General features: G+C 39.4%; 1 protein-coding gene across 1 annotated transcript; it reads left to right on the forward strand.

Moving 5' to 3' along the window:
* Positions 1 to 460: 460 nt before the first annotated feature.
* Positions 461 to 19,009, forward strand: LOC131657417 (uncharacterized). The gene is made up of 6 exons (XM_058926828.1): positions 461 to 1,387; positions 1,439 to 2,672; positions 3,297 to 3,446; positions 7,009 to 7,091; positions 18,495 to 18,530; positions 18,836 to 19,009. Exons 1-6 carry the CDS (start codon positions 461 to 463, stop codon positions 19,007 to 19,009), a joined length of 2,604 nt encoding a protein of 867 aa, XP_058782811.1.
* The last annotated feature ends 429 nt before the right edge of the window (positions 19,010 to 19,438 follow it).

Consider the following 19,438-nt stretch of genomic DNA (forward strand, 5'->3'; position numbering starts at 1 on the left):
GATGGTTGATTTGATGTTTATGCTTGATATTTGTCGCCCATGTCCAGGATTGTAGGATGGGGTCGCATTTTGATGTTCTGGATTTCTTTTGTATGCCTTAAGAGCACATTGTGACACGGTTATGTGTTTTGTTTGTATGAATTCAAATTCTCAATTATGTTTGAATGAAATATGCTCAGTTTGCTGAATTATTATCGTGTGCGGATTGTTATTCAAATATATTCGGTATCAGGGTTTCTATGTCCTATTTGAAAGTGGGATGAACTCTTGGATACCTGAAAATTGACAAACATTTCATGCATATCATTCATATATCATACATGTCATATATTTGCAGGTTTTGCAGGGCTTATATCTTATGTCTCACTGTTTTGTTATCAGAAGGAGTTCTAAGACGGCTAATCACCCGTATCCGACTAGGAGCAATCAGAGAAGGCAGATGGAACAGATTCAGGAATAAATGGCGGAAATGAGAGCTCAACTGACGGAGCAGATGAATGCGCAGATGGCACAGTTTATGGAAGCATTGACTAATGTGACCAAGGGGCAGGATGACTTGCGGGTTCTCGTCGAGAACTCCAGAAGGGTTGAGAATGGAGAACATCAAGGGCCGTTTGACGATGTGTCTGGCAGGATTGACGATCACCATGATCCGAATGAGTTTGATCACGTGGGAGGGCACTATAATCCTTTCAATCAGCATCACGGGTTTCCACCTCCACCACCATCTCGTCTGCTAGGAAGGAGAGATAATCAGAACCGTGGTAATTTGGATTTCAATGTTGAGAACTTTGATCAGGTATCAAGGCATAGTGCTGAGGGTGTGCATGATGAAGTTGAAAGGTATCGTCTGATTGAGGAACGTCTCAGGGCTGTTGAAGGCAAAGGGGTGTTAGGCATGAATATCAATGACCTGGGGTTGGTTCCTGGTGTGAGGATTCCACCAAAATTCAAAGTTCCATCTTTTGACAAATACAATGGGGCGACTTGTCCCATGACTCATGTTAAGGCGTACTATCGCAAGATGTCAGTTTATTCAGAAGATGAGGGTTTTTTAATGCACTTCTTCCAAGATAGTCTTGTTGGGGCTTCTTTGGAGTGGTATGTCCAACTCGAGCGCACTCATATCCATTCTTGGAGAGATCTTGTGGAGGCTTTTATTAAGCACTATCAGTACAATGTTGATATAGCACCCAACAAGACCCAGTTGCAGAGTTTGGTTCAGGGGTCTAAAGAATCTTTCAAAGAGTACGCTCAGAAATGGCGCGAGTTAGCTGCGAGGGTTCAGCCACCGATGACTGAACATGAGATGATTGACATGTTCACCAGTAACTTGTCTGGACACTATTATTTGGCTTGCAGTGCTTCAGCTAACTTTTCTGAAATGGTGAGATATGGCGAACGTGTCGAGATGGGTCTAAAGATGGGGAAAATTCAGTTAGGAGCCTCTTCTAATTCTGCTGGTGGTAAGAAGCAAGCTGAGGGTTATGCCAGAAGGGAGGAAGGAAATGCGGATGCAATATATGGAAGAAGGGGTTCAGGAAGAAATAATTCACAGGTTAATGCTGTCATGATCCCAATGCCGCAGCAACAACAACAACATCAGCATGGAAAGCGTTCCAATAATGATCGTTATCCTCCCAGGACTAGGCCTCACAGAAAGATTGATCTGATTCCTATGACCTATGCTCAAGTGCTGCAACATTTGCTCAAGATTGAGAAGATTACTTTCAGAGATGCTCCGAATGCTCCGGACACACAATCTCCAAATTACAATGCGAATGCACGATGTGCTTTTCATTCCGGTGCTGCTGGACATGATACAGAGAGGTGTATTGCGTTGAAGAATAAAGTCCAGGACTTGTTGGATCAAAAGATAATTCAGTTCACTCCTACACCCAATATTGTCAATAATCCGATGCCTACTCACGGAGGTTCGGGTGTGAATGCCATTGAGAGTGAAGAGATAAATGTTGTATCTGATGTGGGCTGTTTGACTTTTCCTCTTGTGTCTGTGAAACAACATCTGGTTAATAATGGCATCTTCCCGGGCTGTGGTATCGATTGTAAGAATTGCAAGAGTCAACCTGAGGGTTGTGCTGATTTGAAAGGTATGGTGCAAAAATTGATTGATGAGGGTCCTCTTCAATTTTATCGAAGGTTAAGAGGCGCGAAGAGTGAGGATGATGAAGTGGCTGTGATCTCAATTCCTTATGAACCAGTTGCTCCAATATGTATCCAAGTGCCTATTCAGATACGTGTCAGTATCCCGTATGAGGAACAACCAACGGCGTTGATGATTACTGTGCCAGGGCCTATTCCATATGAGAGTGAGAAGGCCATCCCTTGGCATTATGGTTCAGACGTATATTACTATGGCACGAAGGAGGAAGGCGAGCCATCTAAAGAGAAGTTTGTTGAGGCCTCAGTTGCAAACACTGATAACTTCGCCGGTACTGGTAGGATCACTCGCAGTGGTAGGGTGTTCTCCCCTAAGCTTGTTCAAAACAATGCAGATGCTTTGGCTAAGGCCAAAGGAAAACAAGTAGTGACCGATGTCCAGAATTCTCCGACCCAAAATAAGGCACCTAATAAAGGAGTATCTTCCAAGGATGTAGAAGAATTATTGAGAATCATCAGGAAGTCTGATTACAAGGTTGTTGAGCAGTTGGGTCAGACCCAGTCAAAGATTTCCATCTTGCAACTGCTGATGTGTTCAGAAGGTCATAGAGATGCTCTTTTGAGAATCCTGAATGGTGCCTACGTCCCGCAGGAAATATCTGTGAATCAGCTAGAGGCGGTAGCCAATAATATCTCCGCTGGGAACGGTTTGGGATTTACGGATCGTGATCTTCCTCTAGAAGGGAGAAACCATAACAAGGCTTTGCATATTTCGATTGAGTGTAAGGGGACGACTTTATCCCGTGTTTTGGTTGATACTGGGTCTTCTTTGAATGTACTTCCCAATTCGGCCCTCATGCGAATTGATTATGCGGGTGTTGAGTTGAGGCCTAGTGAGTTGGTTGTGCGCGCCTTTGACGGTTCAAGGAGGTCTGTGTTCGGAGAGGTAGATCTACCAATCCAAGTGGGTCCTCAGATCTTTACTACAACCTTTTATGTGATGGACATTCAACCTGCTTACTGTTGTTTGTTGGGACGACCGTGGATTCACAAGGCTGGTGCTGTGACATCCACTCTTCATCAGAAGTTGAAGTATCTGGTTGACGGTAAAGTGATGACGGTTTGTGGTGAGGAAGATTATATCGTGAGTCACTTGTCCTCTTTCCGATATGTAGAGATCGAAGGTGAGATACATGAGACGCCGTTTCAAGCATTCGAGGCCGTAAATGCTGTGAGAATTCCTCCTTATGAGATAACGAAGCCAGAAATGATTATGTCCTCTTTGAAAGATGCTCAGGTTGTCGTTGAGACCGGAAGAGTGGAAGGTTGGGGGCAAGTAATTGATGTGCGTCCCAAATTTGATAAGAATGGTCTTGGTTTCAATCCTGGAAGGCTGAATGCATCGCCCAAGTCTAGTATCCTTAGTCCGATCAAGTTCGTGAGTGGGGGTGTCATTCAAGACGGTCTGGTTGACGCCATTGTCAATGGTGAAGAGGGGGATAGTGATTGTGACTTTGATAGCTGGATTCGTCCAAGTATTCCTGGAGAGGTGCCTAGCAACTGGACAATCGAAGATGTCATCCAAGTTACACAGGCTCAGGAGTAAATTCCTTGTTTTTACTTTTCTTATCATGACATAATTCCTACGCTCTGCCCAAGGCGTAGTGAATCATTTGTAGGGCCATGCAGTTCGCATTTTTCAAAGTTAATCATGAAATAAAAGGACGTTTTTGCATTCAAATGTTTTGCTCTCTGTCTTTCTTTTTAACTTTTTCCTTTAAATGGCAATGTTTTTTCACACACTTGCACATAACTTAAAAATAAAACTAAAATAAAAACATCAATCATGCAGATGTTCCACTACCACGGATTCCATTAGTAACAGTTCCGCTATTGCTTGTTATGATTTTGACAATCCGATCTACCAAGCCGAGGAGGAAGCTTATGAAGATTGTGACCTTCCCGATGAGTTGGCCAGATTGTTGAAACAAGAAAAGAAAGCAATTCAGCCGCATCAGGAGGCATTTGAGATGGTAAATGTTGGCGCTAAAGAGCAAGTCCGAGAAGTCAAGATAGGGGCTGCACTTGAGAATAGTGTGAAGCAGAGGCTTATTGCTATGTTGAAAGAGTATACGGATATCTTTGCTTGGTCCTATGAGGATATGCCAGGTCTTGATACAGATATTGTGGTACACCGTCTACCTCTCAAGGAAGATAGTCCTCCTGTCAAGCAGAAGCTTCGAAGGACTCGCCCAAATATGTCTGAGAAGATTAAGAAAGAGGTTGAGAAACAGTTTGATGCTGGCTTTCTGCAAGTTGTGAATTACCCGCTGTGGGTCGCTAATATTGTTCCTGTGCCTAAGAAGGACGGAAAGGTCAGGATGTGTGTTGATTATAGAGATTTGAACAGGTCGAGTCTGAAAGATGATTTTCCTCTTCCCCACATTGATGTGCTGGTTGATAATACTGCTCCTTTCAAAGTGTTCTCCTTCATGGATGGCTTCTCTGGGTACAATCAGATCAAGATGGCGCCAGAAGATATGGAGAAAACAACGTTTATCACACCATGGGGAACTTTCTACTACAAAGTGATGCCTTTTGGGTTGAAAAACGCAGGGGCAACGTATTAGCGCGCCATGGTGACTCTTTTTCATGACATGATTCACAAAGAGATTGAAGTGTATGTCGACGACATGATTGCAAAGTCTCACACTGAAGAAGAGCACTTGGTTCACTTGCAGAAGTTGTTTGAAAGGCTTCGGGAATTCAGACTGAGGTTGAATCCAAACAAATGCACTTTCGGAGTGCGATTCGGAAAGTTGTTGGGCTTTGTTGTTAGTGGAAAAGGTATTGAGGTCGATCCTGCCAAAATAAAAGCCATACAAGAGATGCCTGAGCCGAGAACAGAAAAAGAGGTTCGTGGTTTCTTAGGGAGGTTGAACTACATTGCTAGATTCATCTCTCATCTTACGGCCACTTGTGAACCAATATTCAAATTACTAAGAAAAGATCAGACGGCCAGGTGGAATAATGATTGTTAAAAAGCATTCGAAAAAGTGAAAGAGTATCTGCAGGAACCTCCGATACTAATGCCTCCAGTTCCAGGAAGGCCTTTGATTATGTACCTCACAGTTCTTGAAAATTCAATGGGATGTGTGCTGGGTCAACATGACGAGTCTGGCCGAAAAGAGCATGCAATATACTACCTTAGCAAAAAGTTTACCGACTGTGAATCCCAATACTCATTGCTCGAGAAAACTTGCTGTGCTTTGGTGTGGGCTGCTCGCCGGCTGAGACAGTATATGTTGGTTCACACCACCTTATTGATTTCCAAGATGGATCCTATCAAGTATGTCTTCGAGAAGCCCGCTCTTTCCGGAAGAGTAGCCAGGTGCCAAATGATCTTGACTGAATATGATATCCAATATACTACTCAGAAAGCCATCAAAGGTAGTGTGTTGGCGGATTATCTTGCACATCAGCCAGTCGAAGATTATGAACCGATGAAATTTGAATTCCCCGATGAGGACGTGTTATATAGCAGAGATTGTAACATTCCCGGACCAGAGGAAGGACCCGAACCAGGATCGCGATGGACGCTCGTGTTCGATGGTGCCTCTAATGCACTTGGGAATGGTGTTGGAGTTGTAATTACTTCTCCATCTGGTTTTCATATTCCGTTTATAGCTTGAATCTGTTTTGATTGCACTAATAATATGGCTGAGTATGAAGCTTGCATCTATGGTATCGAAGCTGCGATCGATTTGCGAATCAAGTACTTGAAAGTTTATGGGGATTCCAATCTTGTCATTAGCCAGATTAATGGAGATTGGGAAACTCGCCATCAGAATCTGATTCCATACAGGGAGCATGTGATGAGACTCATTTCGTACTTTGATGAGATCACATTCGAGCATATTTCTAAAGAAGAGAACAATCTTGCTGATGCTCTCGCTACTTTGGCTTCCATGTTCAAAGTGATATGGGCCAATGAAGCGCCTAACATTACCATCAACAGGTTGGATGAACCAGCATTTTGCTTTGAGGATGATGTTGAATTGGATGGTAATCCCTGGTATCATGATATCAAAAAGTTCCTCGAAACTCAAGAGTATCCCCCCGAAATGTCGGTGACTGATAAGAAGTTTCTGAGAAAGTTTGCAGCTAAGTTTTACCTCAACGGTGGGGTGTTGTACAAGAGGCATCATGACGGCGTGTTGCTCCGATGTGTTGTGAAGGAAGAAGCTTCGAAAATCATAGAAGAAATGCACGAAGGCGAGTTTGGTACCCATTCTAGTGGGCATACAATGGCTAAGAAGATCTTGAGGGCTGGTTATTATTAGTCCACTATGGAAACTGATTGTCATAACCATGTCAGAATTTGTCACAAGTGCCAGATCTATGCTAATAAAGTGCACGTGCCGCCTGTGCCTTTGAATGTCTTGACTTCTCCGTGGCCTTTTGCAATGTGGGGCATTGACATGATTGGAGAGATTAAGCATACTGCTTCTAATGGACATCGCTTCATTTTGGTTGCCATCGATTACTTCACCAAGTGGGTTGAAGCCGCATCTTATGCGAATGTTACCAAGCAAGTGATTACTCGCTTTATCAAGCACAACATAATCTGTCGTTATGGGATTCCTGATAAAATCATCACTGATAATGGATCGAATCTTAATAACAAGATGATGAAGGAGCTTTGTGAGTCCTTCAAGATCAAGCATCATAATTCTTCTCCGTATCGTCCAAAGATGAATGGTGCTGTTGAAGCAGCCAACAAGAACATTAAGAAGATTGTACAGAAGATTGTACAAATTTTGGGGGGAAAATTTGTTGAATTTTGAACTGATGTGGTTACTGATCTTATGCCTTTGTGTTATGCAGGTTTGTATATCCATTTTAGTGCAAGATTTGGCTCATTGTTGCAGCAAATTTGGAGTTTTGTCTTTGGCTTTGAAGGTGCAGAGGTATAATGTTGCAGAATTTTGGACAATAGTGTTTGGCATGGAGAGTGGAGCAGAGTGCAGGTTATGCAGCAAACATGATGTTGAGATGTAAGAAAAGCCCTTTTTTTTGGACATAAGTGACAACAAATTATAATAATAATAACTATAAAACTTAATATTAACAATAAAACAATAATAACTATATAATAATAATAATAATAATAATAATAATAATAATAATAATAATAATAATAATAATAACAAAAATAATAATAATAATGATGACAAAAAGTGTTAAAACAAAATAGAGAATAAAAACCAATTTTTTGAATTCAATGAAGAATCTCTCCTTTTCTATGTTTTTTTCTATATTTTAAAACTAGTTAAAAACAATAATAAACCTTAAATCAAAATAAAAATTAATATAAAATGCTACTAATCCTAATAAATGAACTGTTGTGAAAAACGATACCAATAACAAAGTATAATAGGGAATTAGGGAAGAGAATAAGAACACAAGAATTGGTTATAACTGATATTCTTTTACTTTCTCTTAAAACAAGATTACAAGTTTACAAGAATAACAAATAACCTCTCTCACCCTAAATTAGGATTTGCAGCTTAGCAATGATGAGAGACTAGTATGCTATTTATAATAAAACCTAACATACTAACTAATGGGCTTTTTCAGCAAGGCCCATTACACAAGCCAACTTAATACACAAGCTAACTTAACAAATTAGGGTTTAAACACTAAAACCTAATTTAACATGCTAACAACCCTAGCATCTTCGACATCTGCATGCTAGACCCATCTTCGACTACAGCATGCACACTTCGACACCAGCATGTGAGCAACCCTTCGACTTCATGCTTAACTCTGTCGGACTGTCGAACCAAGAAGCTACCCTTCGACAATACTAGAGTTCGATCCAATATCTCACAAATCTCCACCTTGGACCTAACTCTACAACGTCAAGGAACAAACTAGCTTTCTTCATGCAGCTTTATCAACTGCATACAGTGGAAAAACTTGCAACTCGGCAATGTCTTGGTGATCATATCAGCAGCATTGTCTTCAGTCGAAACCTTCAGCACTTGGACTTCTCCACGCTCGATTACTCCTCTGACGAAATGCAGCCTCACATCAATGTGCTTAGTTCGCTCATGATAGGCTGAATTCTTTGACAGGTGTATTGCACTTTGACTATCACATTTAACAGTGATACCTCGACCTTGAAGTTTCAGCTCCTTTGCAAAACCTTCAAGCCACAATGCTTCTTTCACAGCTTCAGTGAGAGCAATATATTCCGCTTCAGTGGTTGATAGAGCAACAACCTTCAGAAGTGTTGCTTTCCAACTAATTGCAGTGCCAAACATAGTGAAAACATATCCAGAAATAGATTTTCTGGAATCCATACAACCTGCATAATCAGAGTCGACATATCCTTCTATTACTGCTTTACTATTTTCACCCAAGGCTCCACCATAAATTAGGACTCTATTCAGAGACCCATTTATGTACCTTAAAATCCACTTCAATGCTTGCCAGTGAGCCTTTCCATGATTCGCCATGTACCTGCTTACAAGACTGACTGCGTAAGTTATGTCGGGTCTAGTACAAACCATAGCATACATCAAAGAACCAACTATATTAGCATACAGAATGCTATTCATATAGGCTCTTTCGACATCAGTACTGGGACACTGATCAATACTCAGCTTGAATTGAGGGTTTGTTGGAGTCACAACTGGCTTCGAATTCGACATACCAAACTTTTCAAGAATCTTCCGTAGATATGCCTCTTGAGATAGGCATAACTTCGACTTCTTTCTATCTCTTCGAATGTCAATTCCAAGAATCCTGGAAGCAGCTCCCAGATCCTTCATATCGAACTCCTTATTGAGTTCAGCCTTCACCCTCGTCACATCTTCAACATTGTTGCTTGCTATGAGAATATCATCCACATAAAGCAACAAAATAACAAATGAATTACCAGGTCGAAATCTGAAGTAAACGCAGTGGTCGAACTGACTTCTAATGAAACTTATGCGTGCCATGAAATTGTCGAATCTCATATTCCACTGTCGAGGAGATTGTTTCAGCCCATACAAAGATCTCTTTAACTTGCACACATAATCTTCCTTCCCCTTTTCGACATACCCTTCAGGTTGCCTCATCAGGATCGTTTCATCTAGATCACCATACAAGAACGCAATCTTCACATCCATCTGTTCCAGTTCAAGATCGAACTGTGCCACCATGGCAAGCAACATTCGAATGGACCTATGCTTCACAACAGGAGAAAACACATCATTGAAGTCGACACCTTCTTTCTGAGTGAAACCCCTTGCAACTAACCTTGCCTTGTATCTTTTCGACGTCACTCCTTCAATTCCTTCCTTAACTTTGAAAATCCATTTACAGCTGACTAACCTTGCCCCAACAGGTTTCTTGATCAGTTCCCAAGTATGATTATCATGAAGATATTTCATCTCATCATCCATGGCCTTCAGCCATTCAGTCTTATTTCGACTCCTCATAACTTCCTTATAGTCTCTAGGTTCTTCGTCTAGAACCTCACTTGCAGAGATTAAGGCATAAGCTATAAGATCTGCATATCCAAGTCTCTGAGGTGGCTTGATGACTCTTCTCGACCTATCTCTCGACAATAGGTAGTCATCGTCAGTTTCCTCAACTTCAGCATCTTCTGCTTCTTCTTCGACTTCATCTGGGATATGCAATTCAGCATCAACATGCTCCACCTCAACAGGAATCTCTACCTGTTCCAGCTCTTCGTCAGATGTTTCTGTACTTCGACCAACATCATTAGTTTTCTTAAAAGCCATTTCAGCTTCATTGAAAACTACATCTCGACTGGTGATACACCTCCTGTGACCTGGCTCTAGGCACCATAGTCTATAAGCTTTGACTCCTTCAGGGTATCCCATGAACATGCATTTCAGAGCTCTAGGTTCGACCTTGTCTTGCCTAATGTGAGCATAGGCTATGCAGCCAAATACTCTCAGTTTGTCGAGATCTGGTGGATGTCCCGACCAAACTTCTTCAGGTGTCTTCATATCTAACGCTGTCGAAGGACATCTGTTTATCAGATATGTTGTTGTCGAAACAGCCTCAGCCCAGAACACCTTTGTTAACCCTGCACTAGTCAACATGCATCTGACTCTCTCCAAAATAGTTCGATTAAACCTTTCAGCCAAACCATTTTGCTGTGGAGTACCTGCAGTAGTTCTATGCCTTGCAATACCAGAGGCAGCACAAAAACTGTCGAATGCCTCATTGCAAAATTCAAGGCCATTGTCGGTTCTCAACCTCTTGACCTTTCTGCCAGTCTGATTTTCAACCAGAGTCTTCCAACTTTTGAAATTCTCAAAAGTTTCATCCTTAGTCTTCTGGATGAATACCCATAATTTTCTGGAATAATCATCTACTATGGATAGAAAATACCTTGCTCCTGAATGTGATGGACACCTTGCAGGCCCCCAAAGATCAGCATGGATGTAATCAAGGGATCCATGTGTTCTTTGTTTGCCTTTGTTGAACTTCACTCTGCAAGATTTTCCAAGTACACAGGGTTCACAAAACTTCAGCTTTTCTACTTTGTCTCCACCAAGCAGATTTTGTTTCCCTAATTCGACCAGACCCCTTTCACTGACATGGCCCAATCTCATGTGCCAGATTTCTGTTTTCGACAAAGGTTTCGTGGATGCAACATTTGTCGAACCACTTACAACTTCAGCCTCAAGGGTATACAAGCCTTGTTTCTTCACGCCTCTCAAGACTTCCTTCGAACCCTTCATGACTCTTAGGATACTTTTCTCTCCTTGGAAAACATATCCTTTCTTGTCGAATTCACCAAGAGAAAGCAGATTTCTCTTCAAATCAGGAACATACCTGACTTCAGTCAACAACCTTATTGACTCATCATGGAGCTTGAATCTCACAGATCCAACACCTGCAATCTTGCAAGCCTTGTTGTTTCCCAGCAATACTGATCCACCATCTTGATCACATAATTCCTCGAACAAGTCTTTGTTTGGAGTCATGTGCCAAGTGCAACCTGAATCCATAATCCACTCCTTCTTAGAGTCACTGCTTGAAACCACAAGAACATCAGATGATTCGAAATCATCTTGAACAATGGCAGCGTTGCCATTATCCTTACCTCCATGATATTTCAAGCGTTCAGGGCACACCTTTCTTGTGTGACCCTCCTTCTTACAATGGTAGCATCGAATGCCAGATGCTTCGCCACTGTAAGTCTTCGATTGACTTTTGCCTTTCTTCTTGTCGAACTTACCATCCTTTCGTAAGAGTTTTCCTTTAACGGCCAAACCTTTGCCAACAGTCGAAGGTTTATGTTCCTTTCGTTCATTCAAGTCCTTAGAGTACAAGGCTGATTGAACTTCTTCAAACGTCAGGGACTCCCTTCCATACAAGAGAGTTTCTTTGAAGTTAGCATGTGATCGAGGCAAAGAACACAATAGTAACAGCGCTTGATCTTCATCATCGATCTTCACATCAATATTTTCAAGATCAAGAATCAGCTTGTTGAACATATCCAACTGCTCAGCCAATACTTTATCTTCAATCATCTTGAATGAATACAAGGCTTGCTTCAGGTAGAGTCGATTTACCAGCGATTTGGTCATATACAAACTTTCAAGTTTCACCCATAACCCTGATGCCGTCGTCTCCTTTGATACCTGCCGGAGAACCTTATCACCAAGGCTCAACAAAATTGCGCTGTGTGCTTTCTCGATCATATTTGTCTTCTCCGCTGCCGTCAATTCTGCATTCATGGCTGCCTCTCCCTTCAACGCTTCCAAACAACCCTGCTGAACCAGTAGGGCTTTCATCTTCAAGCGCCACAGACCGAAATCATTCACTCCGGTGAACTTTTCAATCTCATACTTTGTTGAAGGCATCTTCTCCACGCTCACCGCACCAATTTGTTGTGAAAAACGATACCAATAACAAAGTATAATAGGGAATTAGGGAAGAGAATAAGAACACAAGAATTGGTTATAACTGCTATTCTTTTACTTTCTCTTAAAACAAGATTACAAGTTTACAAGAATAACAAATAACCTCTCTCACCCTAAATTAGGATTTGCAGCTTAGCAATGATGAGAGACTAGTATGCTATTTATAATAAAACCTAACATACTAACTAATGGGCTTTTTCAGCAAGGCCCATTACACAAGCCAACTTAATACACAAGCTAACTTAACAAATTAGGGTTTAAACACTAAAACCTAATTTAACATGCTAACAACCCTAGCATCTTCGACATCTGCATGCTAGACCCATCTTCGACTACAGCATGCACACTTCGACACCAGCATGTGAGCAACCCTTCGACTTCATGCTTAACTCTGTCGGACTGTCGAACCAAGAAGCTACCCTTCGACAATACTAGAGTTCGATCCAATATCTCACATGAACAAAGTTAAATTAGAAATTAAAACACAATTTTTTTGATATATTTTTTAGAAAAGATAATAGTAATAAACACATATATACATTTACCGTCTAAAAAAAGAAATTTCGGATAAATATTTAACCCGAATGAAAAATATACAAATATACAAAATGCAAGGTTTTTTTGTTGACTTTAATCAATATGCAACGATGTGATGATTGAATGATGAATGCGCGAGACACATCCAAATGAATGAAATACATATGGCAAAAATTGCGGTGCGACAGATGCCCCTATTTAAGTTTCTTCTATCGAAGATGTGAAGAGACTTAAATACAAAGTACACAATATTTGTCCTAAGATCGCCGCAACAATGCTTATGACATGAATGCAATGGACACTTTTTTTTAATGCAATATGATATGAGACACTCTGGATTATGTGGGGAATATAGTGTCACAAAAGACAAACTGTTGATGGAGAAACTTGGAAATGAGAGATAAAAACTCTGGGTAAAAAGGTAGTGGGAATGTCTAAGAGTAGCTTTAGACGATGGAAATCATCAGAGACATTCAAGAGTGGCTTTGAATGAATCTGAAACAAAACTTTGGGTAGGAACGTCTAAGAGTGGCTTTAGACGACACCAAACATCAGAGACATTCAAAAGTGGCTTTGAATGAATATGAAAATAATCCAAACTCTAAGGAAACATCAGAGACATCCAATAGTAGCTTCGGATGGAAGGAAACCCAACAAGACTCAATAGTGGCTTTGAATGCAAGAGGAGACCTACGAACTCGGAGATATGGCAGAGACGTCCAAGAGTAGCTTTGAACAAATGGAATCCAAACTCTAAAAACATCGGGGATAATCCAACAGCAGCTTTGGATAATACGGAAACCAAAAAGATTCAACAGTAGCTTTGAATGCAAAAAGGAAACCTGAACCATAAAATATATCAGAGTCATCCTGAGGAGCAATAGATGAAATGGATACCAATTTTGGAAAATACGAGCAACCATCTAATAGTAGCATTGGATGGGAAGGAAAAAACAAACTCAAGAACATCCAAGAGTGGCTTTGGATGAGAAAAGAATGGTATTCTAGCTCAGAGACATAAAGATCATTCAACAGTAGCTTTGAATAACACTTTACTAGGGATTGTGATATCCAACAGTAGCTTTGGATAAAAGGTGAAAAACAACATGTCCAACAGTAGCTTTGGACAGGGAGAAACAAATATAAATCCAAGAGTAGCTTTGGACAAAGAGAAACAAAAAGACATCCAATAGTAGCATTAAACGAAGAGAGACAAATACAAATCCAAGAGTAGCTTTGGATGAAGAGACAAACATCGTTTTGGTAGATGCCAAGTAAGTTGGGCTTTGATCTCAAGGTGAAGTGTTGATAACAACAGGACCTTGAAAGAATGCAGATGAGTATGAATTTTGTTGCGATGCATGATATTAAATGTTCTATGCATGAGATGTGAATGATTAATGTAATGTAATTGGTTACGACAACAGAGGTAGACTCTTTTGGTGAGGGTAGATCGAAACTCTGATTCCTTAACACAAGAACACTGCCAATCATGGTCTTGTCACACTGATGATCCTCTTGGAAGGACTGATAAACTGCTTGGGGATTGCGGAGGAAGACTTCCCATGACTGGCTGATTGTTACCTGATCGTTGCTTCAGTCCTTGAAATGAAAGTTGGGAATGCTTGCCCCAGTATAAGTCTTGAACAACAGGATCTTGAAGTAACGTGCCTATGATAGGATCACTGATCAAGTCTCTTGACTGTTTGAACTTCCTCGAAAGATGAGTACTTATAAATAAAGTTTTCATTCAAAATGGTAATTTTAATGCAACGCTCAAAGCATATTTTGAAATCAAAACCATTGTAGGAATGATATTATTGATGTAAAGAAAAATGAATCAAAAGTCCAAACACAATTGTTTAGACATTCAAAGTGATGGATAAAGCAAAAGGTATGGTAAAACAAACAATTTGCAAAGATCTTTAGGAGTCAGGTTAACGCAACCTTGTTGTAGCATGCTTTCAAAATAAACCTTGCTTCAATTAGGTTTTTTGAAGGTTGTAACGTGGCTTGGTTCACGGTTTCAGAAACAAAGGATATAGGCTCAAAATATATTTGGACCCACCCCATTCTTCGTGATGATCTTCCATCCTACACTCAGTTAATTCAAATTATGCATTCAGGTTCCAAGAGGCTTTGGAATTACACCTATTCATAATGATGATGGTTTAAAGACCAAAGGAATCTTTGAGATGGCAGTCACCTCTTCCTTTCGATAGTCACAACGTTTTATTGTTGTTCAAGGAGTTTATTGACTTCCATTTTTTTTATATCCCTAACTTTTGCCTGAACTGTTTCTTTTTGAGATCACAATCAGCGGGATGCCCTAATTTTGCCTAAGTCTCCTTCGTAGGTTTTGACTTAGCGGGCTTTTTTCTTTGAATATTTTTTGTTATCGGAAAGATAGTGACTGCCTTGATAATAATTAACGATAACCATCTTGGTCACTTTTGATTGAAACCCTTATTGGAAGGTGTACTTTATGATTCTCTTGAATTGAATGCACAAACAAATTAACTGAGAACTACCCTGCCCCAGGTTAAAATTGCGGGTTTTTTCGTTTAAAAAGAAACTCCAACTTCGATGGCTCGGAGGAGTTGACAAGGGATTAACTTCCTTATTTCTCCAGTGTTTGGGGATTGAAACAATGCCTGTACATCATCAGCAAAGTAGTATTTAAAAGCATACAGTTCAACAATTTGGGTATTTCATTGTCATCATCCTCCCTCCAATCTTTGCATAAAACACAAGTTTGATAGAAGAAAGTGAACAAGAGATATATTTTTTGTTTTTTTTGAAAGATAAAGCATAAAGAAGCACACAATGGATGTAAATGGATTGATTCAAATATGCAATGCTCATTTCATTAAAATTAACATTTTGAAACAAACAACATTCAATGCAGCACACAGTACCAACAAGAGAATTGCAAACAGTAAGGAAACATGGCCTAGTGAAATAATCAGTGACGAGGATGATCCATCATGACTGATATATTTGCTCTTCAATTGGATAAATTCCACTCTTAGAAAATCTTTGCCTCGTTGAAGTTCTTCCATAGTCTTCAAATTCATGCCTCCAGTTCAATGTGTTGAGGAATCAACTTGACGGTAGACATACCACTCGAGGATGAAGACAGACAAAATGAATCTTTTGTTGACAACTTGAATGCATGAATGCAGATGCATGATTTGATTTGATTTTTACATGCAGGAATGATGCAATGTCATATGATATGGAATGCAACACGGTGTTATACAAAGACTGAATGATAAATGTAAATGGATAAAAGAACCTACTGAGGAAAGCTTCTTATAATAGGACCGTTCAATATTATTTTACCCAAGAATCCCCTCACAAGGTTAGCTCTAAGGTTTTTGATAGTAGAGATACCTACATCACCATAGATGGAACGGGTTCTAAAGGTCCTTGGAGTTAACGACGAAATCAGATTTTCGTCATGCGACGGGAAAACCATCTTATGACAAATCTCATGACTAAGTCTCCTCCAAGTGGGGTTTTCGTATTAGCCATTCAAGGTGTTCACCTTGGGAACTAGCACTACACAACCACCTCCTAACTTATGTTTTTTCTCTTGTTTTTCAAAAGCTCGGGTTGAGAGCTCCACTCAAGTATCATTCCCATACCCACAAATGAGTATATACAGAAATAAATAAAAAGCGGTAAAGCAAGAGTAAAGAAACATAAATAGTACAAGAATAAATATAAAGAACATAAGCATAAAAAACACAAGTATAAACAAACAAAAGCAAACACTCAAATACAAAACAAACTAAACTAGGGTTGACCCTCTTAGGATTGTATGTCCCCAGCAGAGTCGCCACTTTGTGTAGCGGCAAAAATGTGACTCGAGCGTTTTCGCACGCTCGAAGTACAACAGAGTCGCCACCGAACTTTATTTATTCCAAGAAGGAAAGGGAAACTATCGATAAAACCCACAAAGAAAAATGAAACGGATAAGATGGTCATCGCAACCAAATTAGGATTCGGGAGTCGGTTAAGCAAGGGGAAGGTATTAGCACCCCTCACCTCCATCGTACTCGATGGGACCCATTTAGTTAATTTTGTGTTTGAGTGTTAGCGTGATGTTTGCGTTCTTTAGCTTATTAATCGAGAAAAGGTAAAAGAAAAGGTTTTTAGGTTTTTATTATAGTGAAGAAAAAAGAAAAGATTTTTTATTATTATGCTCGCCAAGTCGTTTGTATCTTGTGCCTACGTATTCCCTCGTGCAATGGGAAAGTCAGAGCAATCGTAGTTCGGGCGAAGAACCACGAAAAGTTTGTTGGTTGATTTTAGCGAGAGGTACTCGATCGCTTTTCAAATGGAAATACCACGCGCACATGGATATGAGATCACTACAAGAATGGATGACTAAATCAAGAGTGAGACGAGATTTTGGCCATCATCGCATTCTAGTGGAAGATATTCGATCTACACATGTGGAAGTATGTTCGCATATGAAATTGACTAAGCGTCTCGTTTATGAAAAAATGGTAAGGAGATATTTGCGGACGTTTAGCAAAGGATTGAGCATAGGTGTGCACCTAGCGCGTCTTTACCCAAGGTATTCAACAGGAGCGAGCCCCATTGTCACTTGTTGTCCTTGTTAATTAAAGTGTTTTAATTCAAAAGATCAAGGTATTCAAGAGGTGCGCACTTCTTGTCACTTGATCACTTTGATTTTTATTAATGTGTTTTGATTCAAAAGATCAAGGTATTCAAGAGGTGCGCACTTCTTGTCACTTGATCACTTTGATTTTATTAATGTGTTTTGATTCAAAGGATCAAGGTATTCAAGAGGTGTTCACTTCTTGTCACTTGATCACTTTGATTTGATTAAGCTGTTTTGATTCAAAGGATCAAGGTATTCAAGAGGTGTTCACTTCTTGTCACTTGATCACTTTGATTTGATTAATGAAGATTTTAATTCAAAGGACCAAAGGTATTCAAGAGGTGTTCACTTCTTGTCACTTGATCACTTTGATTTGATTAAGAAAGCTCTTTATTTAATGTTTTAATCCAAAAGAACCGAGGTATTCAAGAGGTGTACACTTCTTGTCACTCGATCTTTCGGTATAGTTTAAAGAATTTTTGTAAGGAAGAAAACTCGACGTTGGATCGAGAAATTATTTGAAACAACTTGGCATTGTACCAAGATTTATTTATTTTTGGATTTTTAATAATGTAGAACGAACTTAAAAAAAACATGTCTTTTATTTATATTTTTATATATGAAGTTAGAAATAAAAAATAAAAAGCAATAAGTATTAAAAGAAAATAAAACAAAATGTAACAAAAATATAACTATAATGGGCTTTAAAAAAACAGCAAAACAGGGGGGTGCGATCTGCGATTCGGGTTGACTGGGTTTCAATTCAAAAGCCCAAAATGAAATAACAATAAACCCTAAACACACAAAAGTCTTCCCCAAACCTCAATCATCTTCACGCCTCCTCTCACCCTTGCTTCTCTCATCTCCTCACGATAAACAACAAAATAGAAACAAACTCTCGCCTCTCTCGATCACAGATTCATCTCTCAATCTCTCCCGCTCTCTCGCAGCCCTCACTCTCTAAAAAATTATAATCAAAAGCAACCAAAGAGGTCTACACAAATATTCAAACTAAACAGCCATAGCAAAACATCAACAAGAGCAGAGTAGATTTACAAACCAAGTCCTAAAGTCAAGTGCAAAAGCGGTTACCGTCAAAGAGATAGATTGTTGCGTCGCTGGGGATGATGAAAATTACGCGTCGGTGTTGCGGTTTGTCATGCGGAAGATGTTGAAAAGTGGCTGCTACCGTGGTTGTTTTGTTTTTGTGTGCTACTGTTTTGTGTGACTCGGTTTTGCAGATGGATGTGAAGGAAATTATTCTGGATGTGGTTGAGGTTTATTGAAGTGAGGTTTATGGAGAATGGATCTGCAGATGAAGTGATTTGATGAAGGTTGTGAGGTTGGTGATTTGTGTGTGGTATGAAGGTTGTGATAGTTTATTCGATAAACTTTGGCAGAGGTTTTGTAAGATGTTAGGAAGACTGTTTGGAGTGAATTCTGCAGAGTTTGGTGGCTAATCCTCCCCTGTTACTGTGTTTTTGTTCTTCTTTTATAGAGGAATCAGAATGTGTTTTGGGGGGAAAATTTGTTGAATTTTGAACTGATGTGGTTAATGATCTTATGCCTTTGTGTTATGCAGGTTTGTATATCCATTTTAGTGCGAGATTTGGCTCATTGTTGCAGCAAATTTGGAGTTTTGTCTTTGGCTTTGAAGGTGCAGAGGTATAATGTTGCAGAATTTTGGACAATAGTGTTTGGCATGGAGAGTGGAGCAGAGTGCAGGTTATGCAGCAAACATGATGTTGAGATGTAAGAAAAGCCCTTTTTTTTTGGACATAAGTGACAACAAATTATAATAATAATAACTATAAAACTTAATATTAACAATAAAACAATAATAACTATATAATAATAATAATAATAATAATAATAATAATAATAACTAAAATAATAATAATAATAATGATGACAAAAAGTGTTAAAACAAAATAGACAATAAAAACCAATTTTTTGAATTCAATGAAGAATCTCTCCTTTTCTATGTTTTTTTCTATATTTTAAAACTAATTAAAAACAATAATAAACCTTAAATCAAAATAAAAATTAATATAAAATGCTACTAATCCTAATAAATGAACAAAGTTAAATTAGAAATTAAAACACAATTTTTTTGATATATTTTTTAGAAAAGATAATAGTAATAAACACATATATACATTTACCGTCTAAAAAAAGAAATTTC

This window comes from Vicia villosa, linkage group LG1 (genome assembly GCF_029867415.1).
Source record: "Vicia villosa cultivar HV-30 ecotype Madison, WI linkage group LG1, Vvil1.0, whole genome shotgun sequence".
Classification (NCBI taxonomy): Eukaryota; Viridiplantae; Streptophyta; class Magnoliopsida; order Fabales; family Fabaceae; genus Vicia; species Vicia villosa.